This window comes from Oryzias melastigma, linkage group LG4 (assembly GCF_002922805.2).
Source record: "Oryzias melastigma strain HK-1 linkage group LG4, ASM292280v2, whole genome shotgun sequence".
NCBI classification, from domain to species: Eukaryota; Metazoa; Chordata; class Actinopteri; order Beloniformes; family Adrianichthyidae; genus Oryzias; species Oryzias melastigma.
Window position 1 is genome coordinate 14492711 of NC_050515.1, and position 19287 is coordinate 14511997.

The 19287-nt window shown below is 40.2% G+C and overlaps 2 protein-coding genes across 3 annotated transcripts in view; both read right to left on the reverse strand.

Moving 5' to 3' along the window:
• The window catches only part of mknk2b (MAPK interacting serine/threonine kinase 2b), a gene marked incomplete in the record, with an annotated part of 9934 nt that extends 1328 nt beyond the window's left edge, over positions 1–8606 (reverse strand). The window contains 14 exon segments of the mRNA XM_024278847.2: positions 1–1534; positions 1659–1699; positions 1794–1958; positions 2050–2244; positions 4735–4830; positions 4917–4972; positions 5135–5239; positions 5339–5412; positions 5531–5610; positions 6973–7070; positions 7161–7262; positions 7355–7445; positions 7804–8009; positions 8472–8606. Of these exon segments, the coding sequence (XP_024134615.1) occupies positions 1258–1534; positions 1659–1699; positions 1794–1958; positions 2050–2244; positions 4735–4830; positions 4917–4972; positions 5135–5239; positions 5339–5412; positions 5531–5610; positions 6973–7070; positions 7161–7262; positions 7355–7445; positions 7804–7854 (1431 nt within the window).
• Positions 8607–14666: 6060 nt separating this feature from the next.
• Positions 14667–19258, reverse strand: mob3a (MOB kinase activator 3A). 2 transcript variants are annotated; one of them, XM_024279396.2, is made up of 4 exons: positions 19031–19258; positions 17488–18072; positions 16097–16299; positions 14667–15067 (listed from the first exon to the last, which is right to left on the reverse strand). In XM_024279396.2, exons 2-4 carry the CDS (start codon positions 17903–17905, stop codon positions 15038–15040), a joined length of 651 nt encoding a protein of 216 aa, XP_024135164.1. In that variant the 5' UTR covers positions 17906–18072; positions 19031–19258; the 3' UTR covers positions 14667–15037. The 2 variants fall into 2 exon arrangements, with proteins under 2 accessions (XP_024135164.1, XP_024135165.1); XM_024279397.2 differs by lacking the exon at positions 19031–19258 and adding an exon at positions 18725–18989.
• Between the last annotated feature and the right edge of the window lie 29 nt (positions 19259–19287).

Genomic DNA, 19287 nt, shown 5'->3' on the forward strand with positions numbered 1-19287 from the left:
ACTAAATGTAGAGCTGTGGAATGTTCATCCCTTTTTCATTTTTGCCCTCACCCCATTTCAGTTGGAAAAAATTTCAGCCTCTAAATATTGTAAAAAAATTTCTGGAAGGTGGATCTCATTTTAACAAAAGAAACCCCACCTTGAAAGTGTGTGGTCCAAATAAGTTGCAAATGTATTTGATCAAGAAATTACTCTGTCATAGTGCCCAAAATGTGCTTTTCAAACCCCTTTAGGGGGGTTTTAACCTTTACTGCAAAAATGGTTCAGGCTAAACTTGTGCAGAAATGTCAGAGGGAAAAAAAAATAAATAAAAAAAAATAAAAAAGTTTGAGCAAAGGGACAGACCGTCTACAATGAAAGTAACACTGACCCCAGTTTACATACATTCGCCTGTACTACCACAGCAGAAATACAAGCTTTATAGCCTGAAATTTGTTTCCGGATGGCTGTTTATAACCAAGACTTTCTTACAGTAAGACTTTGCTTCTGGAACCATAAATGGTTTGGCGTTTATGGTAATTACAAAAAAATAATAAGTTATAGGTGGTATGCCACAGGTGAGTATGGTTTTCTGTTGAAGCATTAAGTGCATGGCCACCAAACTAGATGAGTGCACGTTCCGTCTCAGACATTACAAGAGGCTCAGATGTGAGGAAATCATCTTAAATTGTAGTTTTAACAGAAAATCTTTAGAGCCACATGATGGACCACACCAGGCACGGACAGCGGCGGCTCACAGCCCTTTCTATACACCAAAACCCCTTTTTCCATACAGCCTTCATCTTGGCATATTGCATAAGCTTGTACGCATCTGCAGACGAGTCATTCATGCATTTACATACAGGCAGAGAGAACATTCCAGTAACTTAATTCACAGTGGATCCAGCTGTAACATGGGAGCAGCAGAACAGGTAGTCCTTTGGTGTCGGAGCTTAGTTTCAAGACAAATGTTGTGAGGGGGATTAAACCAAAACCAAAACGATCAACTGGCCCTCCTTCCCAACCTGAATGTGCACATTGTTTGCTTTACGCAGGGCATGTGCTGATGTGCTTTCAAAGTGCTGCATAAGGGCAGAAGGCATTTTGAAAAAAAGAGCTGCAAGCAGCATCTCCCTTCACAGCTCGGCTATTAAGCCTGAATTGCAGAGGGACCAAGGCCAGCTAAAGTCAAAGAGGAACCAGTACTGGGAAAGGAGTCTCAATGTCGTCACCGATCTGAACCTTAAACTTGGGCGGGGATTCCATGTTGACAAGAGTTCAAGCGCAGTCTCCAACGATGACTAGGGGGGCCAAGAGTTGACGTAGCTCCGCGGCGGAAACGGGCCCGCCCTTAGGCTGGCTGCCCCGCTGTCTGCGCCTGGCCAGCTTGGAGTTGGAAGGAGGGGAGAGCTGCATAGAAGAGCCAGAAGCCGTCACCACAAATGGAGCTTCCTGCTGCTGCTGCTGATCTTCCATGTCGTCCTGTTCAGCCAGCTGCCGGTTCACAGCCATGGCCTTGTCAGCAAAGAATGTCAGGTCCCTGGTACAGCTGGTTCTGTAGGACAGGAAGAAACATGAGTAAACACATCTGTAAGGTGAGAAATCGTTTTTAAAATGGACTACATATGGATGATTTAGACGTTTCAGAACTGAAGAAAGTGCTCCAAGAGTGTCCTCACCTCTGATGCAAGATGGATGTTGGTAAAGCATCAGATACACCCTGAAAGTGAATTAATTTGATGCATTAGACACAAGGTTCACAATATTGTGGATTTACAGACTGGAAAGCGTTGGCTTCAAATATTTATACTTACCCCTTGCACCCAGGGGTGCTGCAGCACCTGCCTGGCACTCAGGCGGTTTTTGGCGTCCCGAACCAGAAGTTTGGATATCAGGTCTTTGGCACTTGAGGAAATGTGAGCCCATTCCTTCTCTGGAAATTCGTACTTTCCCTCTTGAATACTTTCAAACAGAGTGTTCTGGAAATGGACAGATTTATCAGTAACCACAGCCTGAATGGAGACTTTTTTTTTTTTAGTTGGAGGTAAACTTCTGTTCAGGATGCATTACCTGGCAGGTGTGACACGGTTCTCCAAACTCCCAGCCACAGTCCCCGCCACAGCGGCCGACGAAGGGCGGATAGCCGCTGAGCATGATGTAGAGGATGACTCCCAGGCTCCAGAGGTCGCAGCGCTTGTCATAGATGCTAGCCTCTTCGCTGAAGGCCTCGACTACCTCAGGTGCCATGTACTCTGCTGAGCCACACTGGAAGGAAAACAAAGAAATCATGAGTCCTTACAGGGAAAAAAAAAGGCCCACCAATAAAGATAAACAAATCAAAGAAACTCCATCAGCTGCTGCCTCTCTCCAGTCAGCTGATATCTTGTAGGGGGAGTTACAGACTGGGGTCTGTTCACAAGGGATCACATGGAAATCATCTGTGCTGGATTAAACACAAAACTACCATACATCTGAGCCTGGAGGTCATAAGTCTCAAGTCTTAGTGGACATTTCTCTCAACTTTTTGCAAGTGAAGATTAGCAGAAACCCAGCTCTGACAGACTAGTTAAAAAAATGAGGTCAAACTCTAAACAGGACAAAGGACGGTCTGTACTGCAGCCAGAAAAAGGACTGTGCCCCCGCTAAGTTACATAACTGAAACAGAAATACTTCAAAACATGAAATGTAAACAGGTTTAAAGATTTAACCTAAAAACACCCCTATAATTCTTTAGTCCTGTCTAATATGTGAATATCTAATAAAAGAATAATGTTAAACAACAGTAAGTGAGCACTGATGGATCATTCTCTCTGTGGTGATTTTCACTGCTCAGGAATCTCAGACAAAGGCATTTCAGTCAGGGGTTCCCCAACCCCCACATGTTCACCAGCAGCATGTTCAGAGCTTTAGTTCCTGCTACATTTACGGAAAACCACAGTATAGCAACAGCAGTATTTAAAGTCCCACTCTGATCATCTTTTGATCCATTTTAAAAGAGTTTCCAATGGTCTTTTAATTAGGATTATGGTGTTTTTAGCCAAAAACAAAAGTCGTTTACTAGTTTTCTACAGTTTGTTTGAAATTCTTGTTTTAGTTATGTGGCATTGTTGACACAAAATAAGCCCACTCCCATCATCCATCGGTTTACACTCTCCAGCTATCTTACAAGCCCAACCTAACAACGATGCAACAGAAATGGCAAGCAATACTGGAGTAATCCAGCTACATTTTGAGCCAGATTCCAGCTCAGAAAACAAATGCGTTCATGGAGGAATCGGAATGGATTGGCCAGCTCCTGATCCACAATTATTTTGAATGAAGAAATACTCAAAAATGCAATTTTTTGCTTTAATTTGTCCATAATTAGAAAAATGCCACATCGTGAAGCATACCCAGAGACTACGCTGACAAAGCAAGTTAAACAAAATCAGAAAAGAAAATGTTACCATAGAATTTTGAACAAACTAAAGAAAGAAACCGAATCATCAGGTACACTAATCATCAGGTACACCGAGAATTTCCAATAACTTTTGTCAACAGCTTCCTGTAAGCCACATTTATCTGCTAATCAGCTGCAGGCTTCATTGGTATTGCAACCTGGGGCTTTCCTGAAACCATGTGACTAGTCAGACCATACTGACACCACTGCTGACACACCTCCGCTGTTTGTAAACGGCAGGATTATCTGAGCAGAAAGACCTGTTCAGTCATGTGGCTGTCCTCGCATTAACACAACAGCTTTTCTGTGGTGTCGTCATGTTCTAGTTCAGCTTCTGCAAGGCGGTCTTCCTGTCGGACCATATGAAAACCAGCCTCTATTTCTTCCTTCCAAACTAAATCACTTTCTCATCCCTTTTGAATGCAGCAAAAACAAAATCTCTGTGGGAACATTGAACGAACATAACTGGAATCACATAAACATGGGTATAATGTGCAACAGCAGCTGGAGGAATGTGGGAGCAGGGTGCAAATGCCAATCATCAAGAGAAAATCAGATAACAGGGGGCACTGTTATCAGGCAGAAAAACAAGCCAAAACGCATGACTGCACAGGGTAATAACCCCGCCCAGTGATCCTCCCCCGCCCACTGGTCTGGCCAATCACAGATCAGTTGCTAGGTATGGGGGGGGAGACCAAGTTTCGAGAACGTGGCTGATGCACAGCCATTGTATGAAAAACAAAGCGGAACAGAGACCAGCATAGGGGGGCCACAGGACAAACCTAAACAAAAGAAATATTTTTTGCACTTTACTATTACAACATGATCCTCTACAAAAGTGGAAAAAAACTGGCTTTAAACAGAATTGCTAAATCTCAATAAGAACTTAGAAAAACTGTCACAAAGCCAATTGTAAAAGTTCTAAAATAGACAAAAGAAAACTAAAATGCTGCATTTCCAAAACAGAAAAGTCATTGCTATTGGGGTCCTCTTGCTCACCCCTCCACATTCCTACTCGCCAAACACATGTTCCACCTGCTCCCTTCCATCCACACACAACATTATATTTATAGCACAACATCTTGCTTCACTGACATTATTTAGAGGCATTTCTTTGTCGTGTTGAAAACAAAGATCAAACTGTTCCTACATCTCTGGTTAAAAAGTATTTTAGCTGGGCACCACTGAGAAAAGCAACCAATAAGCAAAACTCTACAAAGCCATGCGTTTCTTTGGAGCACCACAGAGGAAAGAAACATTTAAACTATAGGGATAGGAAGATAACCTTTAAAAATAAAGAATAATATCTGACTTACAGGAGTGAGCAGTTCAGGGGTGGAGATTGGTGAACTATCACTGTTTAACTTGATCCCACTACCCAAGTCAAAGTCGCAGATCTTGACTGGTGATATCTACAAAAACAAAAAGGTATATTATTTAGCACATATATACTCATATTCAATGTTAAAAGTACAGTTTTTGTTTGCAGTAAACAAACCTTGTCTGCGCTTTCACAAAGAATATTTTCTGGTTTCAGGTCGCGATGTGCCATTCCTGAAAGAAATGGAAAAAGTTATTACTCAACATTAGACTTGATTATAAATGTGTTATTCTTTTCAATTTTAAGAATACAGCCTTTGTGGAAAACAAATCTGAGCCGTTTCGTTACTGTGGTTCCTCTTTAATAAAAATAGTTTTGGACACAACGTTTCCTACCTTTGTTGTGCAGGAAATCGAGAGCGCTGGCGATGTCGTGAACAATAACACTTGCTTCCTGCTCACTGAAGCGTTGCCTCTTGTGAATCTGTGCCAATACCGACCCTAACCAAAAGTGAAAGAGACAAGAAGGTTCTCAGTAACATGCATTAAAGATATATATATATATATATTTATTATTTTAAGGGAGTGGTGTTCACCTACCTCCTCTGAGCTTCTCAAACACCAAGTAGAACTTGTCCTCTTCCTCAAAGAACTCTACCAGCTCCAGAATATTCCTGTAAACAGTAAAAAGATGTGAGATAAAGGTTAAAAAACAGTTCATATCAGAAAAGCTGGTTAAGCAAGTGCAGTTTTATCTATTCGTATCACGTCTAAAAGACAGCAGCACATTACCTGTGACCCTGGCACTGATAGAGCATCTCAACTTCACGAAAGACACGGCTGCGGCTGTGTCCTGGTCCTTTTTCAATGATCTGGAAAACAAGATTGCTGCGTTACAGACGCGAGTCTTATATTTATATAAACTAAATTCATCAAAACAAAATAAAACCTGTGCCTTGTCGCCATTTTGCTTACAACTATGCAACTGCAAACATGCCCTCCAGAGCATCTGCTCACACAAAAATATAACAGAAATCTATTTATAGAGCCCCTAGTGTGTGATGCTTTTTAAAGTTTTAAGGGTTCTTAGTGGGGGATAAGAGTCCTGGAACATCCTGTGAGTCACTCAAATTGTTTATGATGAGAAAACTTTGCCCCAAATGTAAATTTGTAGCCTGGAGATTCAAAATAGTTTTTTTGAAAAGCTTCCTAGAATGACTGCGATACTGTTGACACTACAGCAAACCTGAATTTTCCAGTTCTGGTTGGTTATTGTCCGATTGGGAGGCTACACGTGCCTCAGTTCCTGGTAGCTGGATTACAGCTGGTATTGAAGGCCAGTGGGCCCAGAGTTATAATGTGTGTCTAGGATTAAAGCAAAGAAAGGGGCCCTTGAACAGCAAAAAAAGCCTGTGTTCTGTTCCAACCCAAATAGTCAGCAGAATAACTGGTGCCTCTGAGCACAAAAATGTAAGGAAAATAAGGCAAGTGCGCCCCACTAAAGCAAGTATGGCAAGCGACATATTTGCTAAAAATACCTATGCATGGTCAAAAACAACCCTGGAGAAAGAAATTAAACCTTCATGACAAAAGAGGAGCTCTCAGACAGGGCAACAATGCACCATTTGCTCGGCCTCGGCTTTTGTTGCGACTGCAATACGAGACTGCAGGCAACGCGCACCCCCCACAACCATGTCTGGGGGGGAGGGGAAAGTCGGGACATCTGGTAGGAGCTGTCTGAGCCCCTCAACCTCCAACTTTCATGCCCTCTTACAAAAAAGTAGCAGACCTCAAAAAAACTGCATGAACTAAATACTGCAACTTCAGCAAAATTATGAAAAAAGTTTTGGAATCCCAGAATACATCCACATCAACCTCTACAAAAGCAAAAAGTAGAACTGTGGAGCGAGAACAAAGCCGTGTCAACACCCGGGTCACAACCCTCACCCCTGGCCCCTCCTTACTTTTGTGGGTTTTTTGTTTTGGCACAGTTAGCAGAACATAATGTTCTCACAACCGGCGTCCTCTACAGGCAAGAAAAGTAGAGAAAAGGGGGGTGGGTGTGTTCTTTCCAACTCTCTGATAGGCTCCTCAAAACAGTGAAGAGGAAGTTTCTGATAACAATCACTCGAGCAGTTCGCTGGAAGAGTGCAGAAGCTGCACCGACGACTTCCAGACAACAGATGCACAACAACAAGTACGCCAGCCGTAAATGATGTGGTGCAGGGAATTACCTTAACAGCATATTCTTTGTTGGTGATGAGATTGATGCACGTTTGCACTCTGGCATAAGCACCCTCGCCCAAAACCTCATCTTGGAGCCTGTAGACATCTGTGGTTTTAAAACAAAAAGTAGAAAGTTTTAGCTTTGATACTATTTACTTAAAAGAATCTGCCTTGAAAGTGTTATGAAAGCCCATACCCTCAAATCGTCCAGAGAAACTGTCAGTTGCTCGGCAACGCTTCTTCTTCTTGTTTCTCTTCTTGGCATCGGGAATATCAATAGGCTGACTGGAAGGCATGTCTGCCAAAGAATGAGCAGACATATTAATTAAAGGAGAATCCAAACAAAACTAGAAGAGTGTGCAAAAAAAGTCACAAAGCAGATATACTCACCATGTCTTGGGGAGGAATCAAAATTAAAGGATGAATCAATAAGATGGGATCCATTCTTGGTGAAATCATCCGACTCAAATGGGTTTTGACCCTGAAAATAAATAATACGTAAATGCAATTACTCTTACAGAATGATAAAAGCCACTTCCTGCAAGTGGGAAATCAAAGTACAAACAAAAAAGATTAAATCCTATCTCAAGATAACTTTTTTGCCAACTGTGTTAATGTTTAACTCTTTAAAGCGGCACAAACACGTGCCATACTGGTACTTGTCAGCAATAACATGTGGGACAGCAACAGATGTCTTTATATATAGACAAGCAACGACCTATATAAAAAACATGCTGACAAACGTGGTCTGGAAACAGACTTCCTAGAAGACTTGAAACCCAATCAGAAATCATGCGCATCCTTCTTTAAGATTAAAATAAATTAAGTCCAGAGCTCACCTTAAAAGAGCGGTGGAATCCAGTGACTTCGGTAATCTTGTTTTGCACCATTTTTGCTTCGGTTTGGGTTGATTTTTTTATTCCTTGTTGGATGTGCGGCGGCAGTGGTTTTCCGGAGTATTAGTGAGCACTTCTCAGAAACAGACAGTCGTTTCAGAGAGAGTAGCGGTGGATGACACGGCGCTGCGGCGCTTTAAACGGGAGCCCTATGAACACAAACATGTCGCAACATTACCACACACGCGCATTACTGGAGCAAACCACACACAACCTTAAAAATATACTTAAAGGACGAGCTTTCACCATTTAAACACACACAAGTTAAGCTAGTAGAACAGCAGTAGGCGTAATTCAAACGACAAAATAGCTTTTTTCTCTTACATTTAATGAGCAAATCCAACATAATTCCGTCAAAATTTTTTAACATGACTTCAAAAACAGTAAAATATTAAAAGTATTTTACTTGCAAACCCTGCTGTGTCCAAACAATTACAGACAACTAGCATCGCCGCAGGGAGGCTAACATCCATTAAGCTAACTACCAGCGCACGCGACTTTCAATGCAACAACACAATAGAATAAATGGCTTCCCGTTAGCGCCGCATAATGAAGCACTCTCGACGCCAAATATGCCCCCAAAAACACAGCAAATGTGTTGCCCTACTCACCCCGTCGCTACTTTTACAGCTCCAGTGTTAGCGTCGTTGTTTGCTCCACTGCTCCAACAGCCGCAGAGGGCGGTTAAGGGGAGGATTTGCCAGATGGGTTGTGCGTGAAAGGTGGCTGGAAAATCACAGCGTGGGTGTTTTTATAAGCTCAGGTTGACTCCGCCTTCCTTGGGGCCGCGTCACTGGCAGACTGGAGGGATCACGTGTCTTCTAGAAAAGGACATGTTGTGGCAAGGTTCCATTTCTTGTTGATAGTTGTGACCTCCGTCGAACAAAAGAGGATGAAACCGCCAATTTACTTGAATCACCGCTAATATAAACACTACTTAAATCCTTTTTTACACCCTTTAATCTTTATAAAGTCAAATTTATATTTTTGTGAAGGCTTCACGACATAAGTTTTGAACTCAAGCATCCTACACGCGAATTGGAACTTGACCAAGTGAGCTCTGTTTTGTTTCAGAGGCCTCCCAGCTAGCATGATATGGTGGATACGTGCACAGCCGCACAGTCAGCACCATGGCTGTTTTGAGGATTTGCAGCAACGCAGGAACATTTCATTAGCAAATATATTACAAGAGAAAAAATATTGTTATGTATTTTAACACTACTCATCTAAATAACCACAAATCCACCTTTAATTTTCAGTGAAATGAGACAATTATTCATAATAGCATTACTGCATCTTGCACATATCAAACCAATGCTCACATTTCTGACCTGTCGTGCACTCAGACTAATACTTAGAGGAGTTTTGGTTTTGTTAAAGGCTAATGCAATTTTCAGACGACTTAAAGAAAAGCAGACTGTGAGGTCAAAGTGACACAAAGATTACCAAATTCCAAACATGCTCATGCTGTTTTTGATAAGTCAAAGTCAAGTTTTAAGTCTCCTGAAGTGACTATACTAATTATGTAGACATTTCTGAACAAGTCAAAGGCCCCTATACACATATTATTTATGCATTTTGTCCTTAAACAGAAAACTATATCTCTCACACACAAAACTTCAACAAAAACTTGTCTTCTTTGTGTGATTACATATTTTGCAGCTGAATCAAAAGAGCATAATTAATTTCAGAGGTGTACTACAGGAGAATTTGCATGTGATACATGGAATCGCATCAACTCGGAGTGTGACAGAGAGGTGTCTGAACAAACCAGTTGCAATCCCATGTTCTGTGAAAAATGGTGACGCAAGCAGGAATATTTTAAAACCAGATGAAAAGATTGTTCAGATGAGGGCAGTGACATCTTGCCATGTTCGTGATAATGAAAGAAATCTAGGAACTCACCAACCATAAGTCTTCTCTTGACTTCTAATTGTGAGATGCCATAGCAATATTGTAAAAAAAAAAAACTTGCATGTAATTGTAATATAACCAGATAATAAATAGAGCTGTGGCTTGGAGGCAATTTCTGACATTTTGTTTTTTCAGAGAAGCATCTGTTTTTAGTTTACCATGCAACTAGAGCTAAATATGTCTTTATGTATGTGCTTCCCAACGAAACCAAATATCCTCAATTCTGCTCTGTGCAGCCTTGATCCATTGTTTTTCAGTTGCGTCTAGCTAAAACCATGTAACCTTGTTGTTATTTGTGACTAGAGGCTCTCTGTGTTTCTCCTCTCCTATTCTCACCTCTCATGTCTTAAACATAAATCTAATGGTAGCAAACCTTACATAAGCATTTGGCTCACCCTCTTTTGCCAAGAGCACACTGTGTAGTTGAAGCTTTCGCAGCAAACAAGATCTCACTTAGACGTGCAGTGGGTGGGCCCGAGTTACTACAGGGCAAATCGAAGAGGAATGGGCTGACACAAGCATTTTGCTACACTACAACAACACACGAGAGATGTAAAACGCTCCCAAACTCAGGATGTTCTTATTTTTTTCTTATTTGAGGTCATTTGAAATGGGATATAGCAAAGGTGTGTCTCAGTTGTGTTGTCATAGTTCTTAAACTGATTTTTTTATACATACAGAAAAATAAGCACAATTTATTTTGAAGGCGTGCCAACAACAAAAGAAAGACAAAAATAATAATAATAATAATAATTAGACAATCTTAAAACCCACGTTATTAAGAGTTAGTTTTAGCCAGGACCTCATTGCATTTGAACCTACTTTTTCTGCAAATCAAAAACAGCTTTAGGAGGAAAGAATTGCATCAGTCAAACTTGTACATGCATCTACAAGCTTCATGTCAGGCACGTTTGGGTAGCACGTGTCAAAAGCCAAGAGATCAGTGAGCCCGTCACATCCTGCCAACAGTCTTATAATGTTTCAATAGTTTGCATACTTTTCTTAGGAAGCAAGGTTATAGTGCCACTGAGTGCATCTCCCCAAGGGAAGAAAAGCCTCCCTAAATCCGAAAGGAAGCCAACACAATTATGTCTAGCACTAACGGATGAAAATTTCCTGACCGAAACTGCTTTTACACACACTAGCCAAAGGTTTCGCAAAATTGTTCTGCTTTTGCTCCGTTGAACTTGTACTTTGGGAAACCCTTTGTGCCTTTTCACATTTGTGTGTGTTACATAACCACGTGAAGCAAACCGCTTTCAGATTAAAATAGAAAAACAGCTGAAAGTTCACATTTTAGGGGTCTTGGTTTTATCTTAATTTCAAAACAACTTTCTGTAGATCTTTTTGTTTTGAATTTAGCCATAAAGTGTCAAGCACCCAGCCAGCAAGCCATATGCGGCCCGCTAGATGGTTTAATCCAGCCCAGGCACGAAGAGAAAAAAAATATGGGGATTAAAGAAAAAAAAAAACAAGTTTCAATCCCATTCTTGTGGCGAGTTACGGTTATTTGAAGAAATGTCTGCAATGCGCAATTCCGCCACTAGGGGAAGCAAAGGAAAAGAAATACCGGCACAACAAGCAATGAAGAAATTGCATTTCTTTGCAAGCACGTCTGGTTAAGATGCTAGCCTCACTTCTGTTAATTTATTTAAAAATGATCAGGTTTGACACCACAATTACTAAAGTGATGTCAAAAACATAATAATAACTCTAATAATAGTAACCATTGTAATAAGTGATTAGGCTACTAGGTTTTTCCTACTGAGAAAAAGCTATTAAATTTCTGGTCCGGCCCACTTGAGATTAGATGGGTTGAATGTACCAAAATAAGTCTGACACCCCTGATTTAACCCTTTAACACCTGAGCTCCAGTGTTTATGTTCTTTGATTTACTGGAATTTTTAAAACTGTTATCACGCCGCTTTTCTCCTTCAAAAATCTACTGGAATTACGTTGATCGTGTTAATGGTTGAAAAGTTACAGTATGTTAAAGATTTTGTGTCTAAGGGTCGCCGGCGACGCCTCAGGTGTTAAAGGGTTAAAGCCCATTTTAAGATAGTTTTAACAAATGTTTTGCATTTTTAAGTCTTATTTCTGGGGCCTCCTTACTGGAATATCCACACACTAAAACTAAAATTATGATAATTTCAGACCTACACTGTTTTGAGCCACGAAACCGTTATGGGTGTGTGTGTGCTGAGTCACATTATCTCCCATACCCTACTTTTTTTCACTGTGTAAATAATCTCACTGAACCATCAAAAGAGTGTGCAGACATTGCCGTACAAAAACAAAGTTGGACATGCGTCACTCTGCCTGGCTGCGGCCTGCACTTCCTCCCTTGTGCTGGTTGGCTCCTGCCTGTGCTTCCCCTCACATCTTGGAGGCTCTCTGGTACATTCCAGGAGAGAAAAACAGTGGAGGGAGGGGGTAAAAAAGGCGGGTTGAGCACAGCTCATCTGACACGTAACAGGCATAGCACACGCTGCCAGAACACAGTGCTGAGAGGAAGTCAGTCACTGAGGAGCGGGAGTGGAAAGACAATCCTGTGAGAGGATCAGGTTTCAGAGGGTGGAAAGGCCTTTCCGGTTGGTGATGCGACACAAGCAGCTTGTTTCATCATGTTAGGTTTTTCAAAAATATGGAAATATATCAAAAGTTTGATGCTTCTCATGGATTAGAACTGCTTTTGGGCAGTAAACATGCTCACAGAAATGGATGTTTGCATTGACAGCCTTAGGTATGCCACTGGGTGTGCTCAAGTGCTGAATTATATTTAAACAGGGGATGTCCAAGTGGGAAAGTACTTTTGCTCCACTTCACCTTCAAGTACACTGAGATGACCCTATTAAAATCTTTCTGAGTATGGAACAGTGAACTTTGTTATTTTAAAACAAGGTGTGTCCAGAGGGAAGTTGCTGTAAATCACGTGTTAAAGTCAAGGCCCAGGGGCCAGGTCCGGCCCTTCCGATTATTTTATTTAATAATGGCCCGATGTTATCTTGCACTCATTTCAAACTAGCATAATTGTAAAATAATATATTTTAATGGGGGGTAAAATATTGAAAGGTATTCGATGTTTAAGTTGATTTATTCTGGAATAATAATTCTACCTTTTTTATAATTCATAATTATGTTAAAAAGTTAATTTAATTTTTTTAACTGGCATTATGCTAGCTTTTTGGACTATTTTGGCACTTACATAGATTTTTAAGATAGTTTGGAGTTTAAATAATATTTCAGCGACATGCTAGCTGTTTTGGCTAATTTAAGCTTTTTTCAGTTTTTTAGACTTAATTGACGTTTAGCTATTTTTTTCAGCTACATGCCAAGTGTTTTGGCAAACCTACGTTTTTTCATTAGTTTTTTTAGGCTAATGTGGAATTTAGCGAATATTTTAGTTGGCTATTAGCATCAGCGTTTTCAGCTATTAGCTTAACTGATTAATGCTATAAGCTTCAACGTTTCTAGCTATTAGCTTCAGTGATCCAAATTCATCTTACAGCATTCACACTAGCATTATTGCAGGTAAGGCTACATATTTAGTTCATAATATGTTAAAAAGTCAAGTTTTTAAAGTCTTGAAAATTTAGCTTTAGTGTGTTCAATAAATGTTTATCCTGTTCGCCCACGACTTAAGGTATTTTGGATTTTGCCCCCTTGTGCGATTGAGTTTGACACCCCTGCTAAATGAAACTAAAAGCATTTAAAAAGGAAGGCTACTCTCGACTGGGTTGGGTAAAAGTATCTGTTTTGAACATTTTACAATCTGACAATAATAGGATTTCACCACTGCTTCTTATTTTTACAAAACTTGTGTCGTAAAGTGACACAATCGACTGTATTTGCTGTGGTAATGTGTTTTGGAAATGGATTTCCTTCCCTTTGCAAAAACTAATGTGATTTTGTAATCCCCACATGCAAGCCTGCACAAAGTACAGCTCAAAATGAAAGGCAGTATGGCGCAATTGGCTGCAACGTGCTCTTTAGGGGGTGTTTTCATGTACACTCAGGGAGCTCATAATGATCTGGTTTTAGTAGTAAAATAGGTTAATTTACTGGCATTTTCACCTGAATTCAGCTGTAAATGCTCTTCTGAACTGCTGCCCTCCCTTTATAAAAACATGAGGGCGGAACATTAGACACTTTTTAATAATACATGATGCAATACAGCATCAGAAACACCGCACTGGAAAAAAACCGAACGACTTTTGTTTAAAAACAAGATTATTGTGACACAATATTATAATCTATACTGTCTTTATGCAATGATGAATATGGAAAATCCATCTCAATTATGCAGCTTTTTCCACTCTTTGTGGAGCCCCTGTAAACGGATGTAACCCATAAAGTTTATTATGACTGACAACAGCAAGTCGGCGTGAGCAGCAATCCTATTCTGAGAATCATCCAGCGCTGCTGCTGACCTATTCATTCACAACAAACCTCCCTCTGTTTTCACAACAGTACAGTCTGGCCTGTTTCTTATATAAGCGGCTTAGCCCGAATCAGGTCCTCACTTCACCACTTTAACTGCTCCACTGGGCACATTTCGTAAGAGCTGGGGCTGTAGGGCAACACTAGCTCCTCCAGTGCAGGCGGATTTTTGGTGTCTGATGCCACCCTGTGGGCAACGGCGATCGTGCTCCTCTAAGCTCATGTCGCCGGGCCTTCCAGGCTCCTGTCATGTGAGGTCTGAGTCCTCTGCAGGCTCTACCTGCCAAGCCCGTCAGTAACAAACACCTTGACATCTGAGAACTGGAAGCCTAGAGTGTAACACAACACACGCTTGATTGTGTCACACTTGTGGCCATTACAGTATTTAGTTAAAATGTAAAATTAAATCATTTTAAAGCGTGAAATGTTGCACTTTGGAAATGCAAGAGGTGTAATAGTAAAGAATCAATTTATTGTAACGACATATTGGTTTCATGGACATACAGTAAGAAACCACACAAGGTTTAGATCATTTAAAAACAAAAAAACGAAACTTGATAGCATCTTGGAATGATTTAAATTCAAATAAAATAGAAAAACACAAACATAACAGCTTTTAATACTGTGCTCAGTCTGAAAATGTTTTTTTTCTTTTTAAAGGAAGAAAACAGCTCACGAAAAGGTTCTTCTTTAAAACCTACAATATGTGGCTAAAATAGATTACAGTACTTAAATATAAAAATAGACTCTTCAATTTTTGCTCTAAGATTCAGATTCTGAGGTGGACAGATGAAGTGGGCCGCTGCGCCCCCCCGGGGGAGTTTCAGTGGCACATCCGAGCAGTCATCTCTTTCTGCAGCAAAAAAAAACAAACAAAACGTTGAAGTCAGTCTGGCGCGATGCAAACCTCAGCATTTTTGTCAACGCAACCACAGATAAAGATGGAGATGACTTTTTATCAGTGTTTGTTAGAAAAAAGAAAAAAAAAACACCCCTAAAAAGAGTTTTAATCTCTTATAAAGCAGCTTAAATTTGCTTGATATCCAAAAAATAAAAAGTTGCTAAAAATACCACAGAAAAAAAAGATCAAATTTTTTGAGTTACATTTATTTTTTGTGAATATTAAGAAATTATCAAGTCAAAGGAATAGATAGGATAATCATTTGTATGACTTTACCAGTAAAACACTAAGAAAACAACCTTAAGATAGTCAAGAAATGTCAAAAGCTTCTGTCCTTAGTGATCACATGGTACCAAGGTTCAGGTTAAAAGCAGAAAATGGGTCAAAGAAAAGGTCAAAACAATGTACAGTACAAGCATGTGACTAAAGAGGCCTCCTTTTTGATTTAAGAAAAGTCAAACATGCACAACATTTAGCTGTTTTTCAGCTCAAGCTTTCCTGCTTTACTTTGTATTTGTATGTTTACCGTGTTTTCTTAGTTTATTTTGTCAATCAAAAATGTAAGTTGCAATAAATACATTTAGGAAAAATGCCAACATTCAAGTCAAATAAACTATTAATCATAAAAAGGGAAACAATAAGTACAAATTTTTGAAAAAAAATCTATAAAAAGGTTTATTGACGGAAACAGTTACATAACTTAACCACAAGGGGCCCTGTTGCTTTCTTTCTTTATATATATTTTTTAGTAAATGCTAAAAACTAGTAAGAACTATTTTAGTTTAAAAAATAATTAGTTCATACAGAATGGGAGAGGATGTTTTGTTGTTTTTTAGACTAATGTCTTTTATGATTTATAGATACACTGGGGAACAAATTAGTGGATTTATTTATTTGTTTGATTAAATATTAATGCAATTTATTTTGCATGATTTCAGACCAATTAATTTTATTGTCCTCAGATTGAATGACTCCACTCACCAGAGGCTCCAGTTCTTTGTGATCCATCAGGTTGAACTCAATGACAAAGTAATAGAAATGCTTGTAGCAGGTGTTGACGTGGGCCTCAGCCCCCATCTGGCTCACGCGGTCAAAGTGGTGGATGTAGACGTGGACAAACACCCGGAACAGACGTGATAAAATCTTCTTAGCCACCTGCATGAAGTTCTTAGGGAAGGGAGTACCTGAGAACGGAGCAGATTGGGAGAAGGGTGGTCAAGACGGGACGATCTTTCACTCTTTATCTCCCAGCAGCGAACCCCCTCAGACCGACGGTTGTATTTGGACATTGAGGTCAGCTCTTGTGTGCTAATCTTTCCTGCTCTCCTCAGATTGGACGCCAGATGTGCACGGATACAGTTAGGATTCAGCGGGAACGAGAACACCGAACCGCTTAAGCCGGTGAAATAAAGGCCCAATTTCAGAGTACAAAGTGCATCATTTAGCTTTGACTAATGCAAAACATGCAGAAATCTGTTGCAGTAAAGCAATGCAGAAGCTCCGTGTATTCACTAAGCATGTGTGACCCAATTATTAATCCACTGCCTGGACGTTTCTGTTGGTAAGTCATCTGCAGGGTCACACAGCAGGGCATCCACACACATGCGCGGAGATAACATCACAGCAAAAATGTTGCTGCAATAGATTAAATGCTTGCACTGCAGGTAATCTTATGCATGTGGCCTTGCAGACATAAAAAAATAGCTTTATTTTGTTATTTTTTTTTACAACAATTCTCTGCAACTTAAAATCTGCTACATTTTCTACATTTCTGTCCCTTTTCTGGGGAAAAAAGCTCATTGTTTAAATGCAAATATACAAGTTTGGGTGCAGCTTTGCTCCAACACAAACAAAAGCTTCAGTCGTGAGGCACTTCTCTCTTGTTTTGTGCACACATTGCATAAATGTATGAAAATGAGTGGGAGGATACATCTAGCAGCTCAATTTAACACCACGTTAGTGACTCTTTTATAACTATTTGAAAAGGAAAAGCTTATTTCTGAAGCTCTGAAATAAAAGATCATAGTAGCACAACTATAAACAAGCTTTATAAATGCAGCTCAACTCCAGATATAGTATCAGTTTGATCAAGTCAATACGGTAAATGTCGACCACATTTTGATGTGTGAGCAACAAGGAAGTATGGCAGGAAGTGAATCTGAGGAACAGATGTTCAAATTTAGAAATCTGTCACTTCAAATGTTGAGCAGGAAATAATACAGAACTGTTTCTTAACTTTTGCACATCTTCAAAACCATAAAAGTTCAAGCACTTATTAGAAAAACAAATGAGAAAAAAGAAAGCAACTGCTGCCTTTGTTTGCAGAAACAAACAAAAACCGAAAGCAATGATCAGCTAATCTTCAGACTTACCGACATTAGTGGGGAAGATGTTCTCATTGTTGATTTGTACCTCTATCCAGTCCATGAGAAGGCTCATGTACTTGGGGGCGGACAGTGTTGTGGGCCGTTTGTACTTGTGCTCGTCTTGCCAGCGATACTCGTACTTGGGCCCCCCAGACATGACAGGGCAGGTCTGGTCAGTGCACGAGTCACTGATGGTGCCGTAGATGAGGTTGATCCGGTTAAAGAAGTCGACCACGTGAACGGCCACCCAATCGTTGAGGTCCTCGCCGTGGGGCAGCTGCACGGCGTGCTTCAGGTCCAGGCCGGCGTTCAGGGACGCCTGCGCCTTCTTGTGCAGCTCGAAGCGCTGCGTTCCAGGCTCAAACTTGCGCTTGGGCCGGAATGTCCTGTCTTTGTTGAAGACTTGTTTCAGGGCCATGGACATGGTCGTCGGTGGTGGTGGCGGTGGCGGCGGATTTTATCTTTTTTTGGTGAATTATTGACTGTTGAAATAGAAGCAGTCAAAAAGGTTGTGTAAACAACCTGTGGAGACTTGTTACTGACGTCTTTTGATATTTGTTTGGACTTGGTCAATCAGGAGGCTTTGTGATCCTGAATATGAAGAAAAAAGCAAAAAATAAAAAAACATTATTTTATTATAATCAACTTTTTTTAACCATGATATTCCCACTGAGATAAAGACCTCTTTTGCAAGGGAATGCAAATTTACAATAAAATAAAAAACCCTTAGTGTCAACTATTTTATTAAGTAAAATCTGATTTTTTTTAATCCCAATTCATGCAGAAATCTCTTTTAAAACAAAAGATTAATCTCTACTAATAGAACCCGGACTTACAGTTTAATAAACAATTAAAAACAATTTTTTACACTGTCTAAAATAATTCTTAGAAGAAGAATCTAATACCTTTCCCTGATTTTAAATTTCTTTAATACATTTCTAAAACTTAGTTTAAATTGAGAGAATACATAAAAATTTAAAGCTATCTAATACTGAATAACCACAAAAAAATTATTATTTAAATATAGCCAATAGAAACGTTTTGGGTGGCTTTTCATTAGTATTTAGTTTTAAAAAAACAGAAGGAAATTGAAAGAAACTGTCGTAAAAACTGAAACACGGTGACTCATTTCCTATTCACACAACTAATTCCACCCCGAGAGCACATTTGTACGGAATGGCTATTCATTCCTCAACCCTATCATTTAGCTTACAAAGGCACGATAATATGTTTATCTAAGCACCTCTGAAATGCCCTCCTTGCAGCAATGGAGCTTTCTAGCGGCTTTTACGCTCCTTTTCCAGGATGAAAGCCAGAGATTAAACAACGGGGCCACATGACGCCTGCACGAAGTTTGTTCGCCGACGACTTGTTGCTCTGAAACCGCAGCGGAACTCCACCGAGGCTCGACTAACTTACACAACACACGGCTAAACCCCGAAACTTTTTACTGATAAAGTCAAAGAAAAAGTCGGCACAACTGAGCTTCGACGGCTCTTCAAACGGTGACGAAATCAGCCCGACTTGAAAGCCACTTTCCCGAACTTACTTGTTCCGCCTTCCTGTTTCCTTCGACGTTCGGGCGACACTTATCTGATAATCGATGCTTGAGGGTCGAAAACTTGCGCGAGCTACATTATGGATACACGTAACCAGACCAAATGAAGACTTAAGAAAGAATCCATAAACATGACAGATTAATAAAACAACAAATGTCCGACTCCTCCCTGTGGAGAGAACAGTCCGCCAGTGTAAAGCGGGAAGTGAGGACAATATCCACCGGTAAAGACTTTCAAAATAAAACTA

Bases quoted from the DNA above. Each gene is read 5' to 3' on its own strand.
- mob3a (XM_024279396.2), bottom strand. From the start codon at position 17,905: ATGTCCATGGCCCTGAAACAAGTCTTCAACAAAGACAGGACATTCCGG. The intron at 16,300-17,487 runs GTAAGTCTGAAG...CTCCGTTCTCAG, and splicing joins CATCTTCCCCACTAATGTCG to GTACTCCCTTCCCTAAGAAC. The intron at 15,068-16,096 runs GTGAGTGGAGTC...TTTTTGCTGCAG, and splicing joins ACAAAGAACTGGAGCCTCTG to AAAGAGATGACTGCTCGGAT.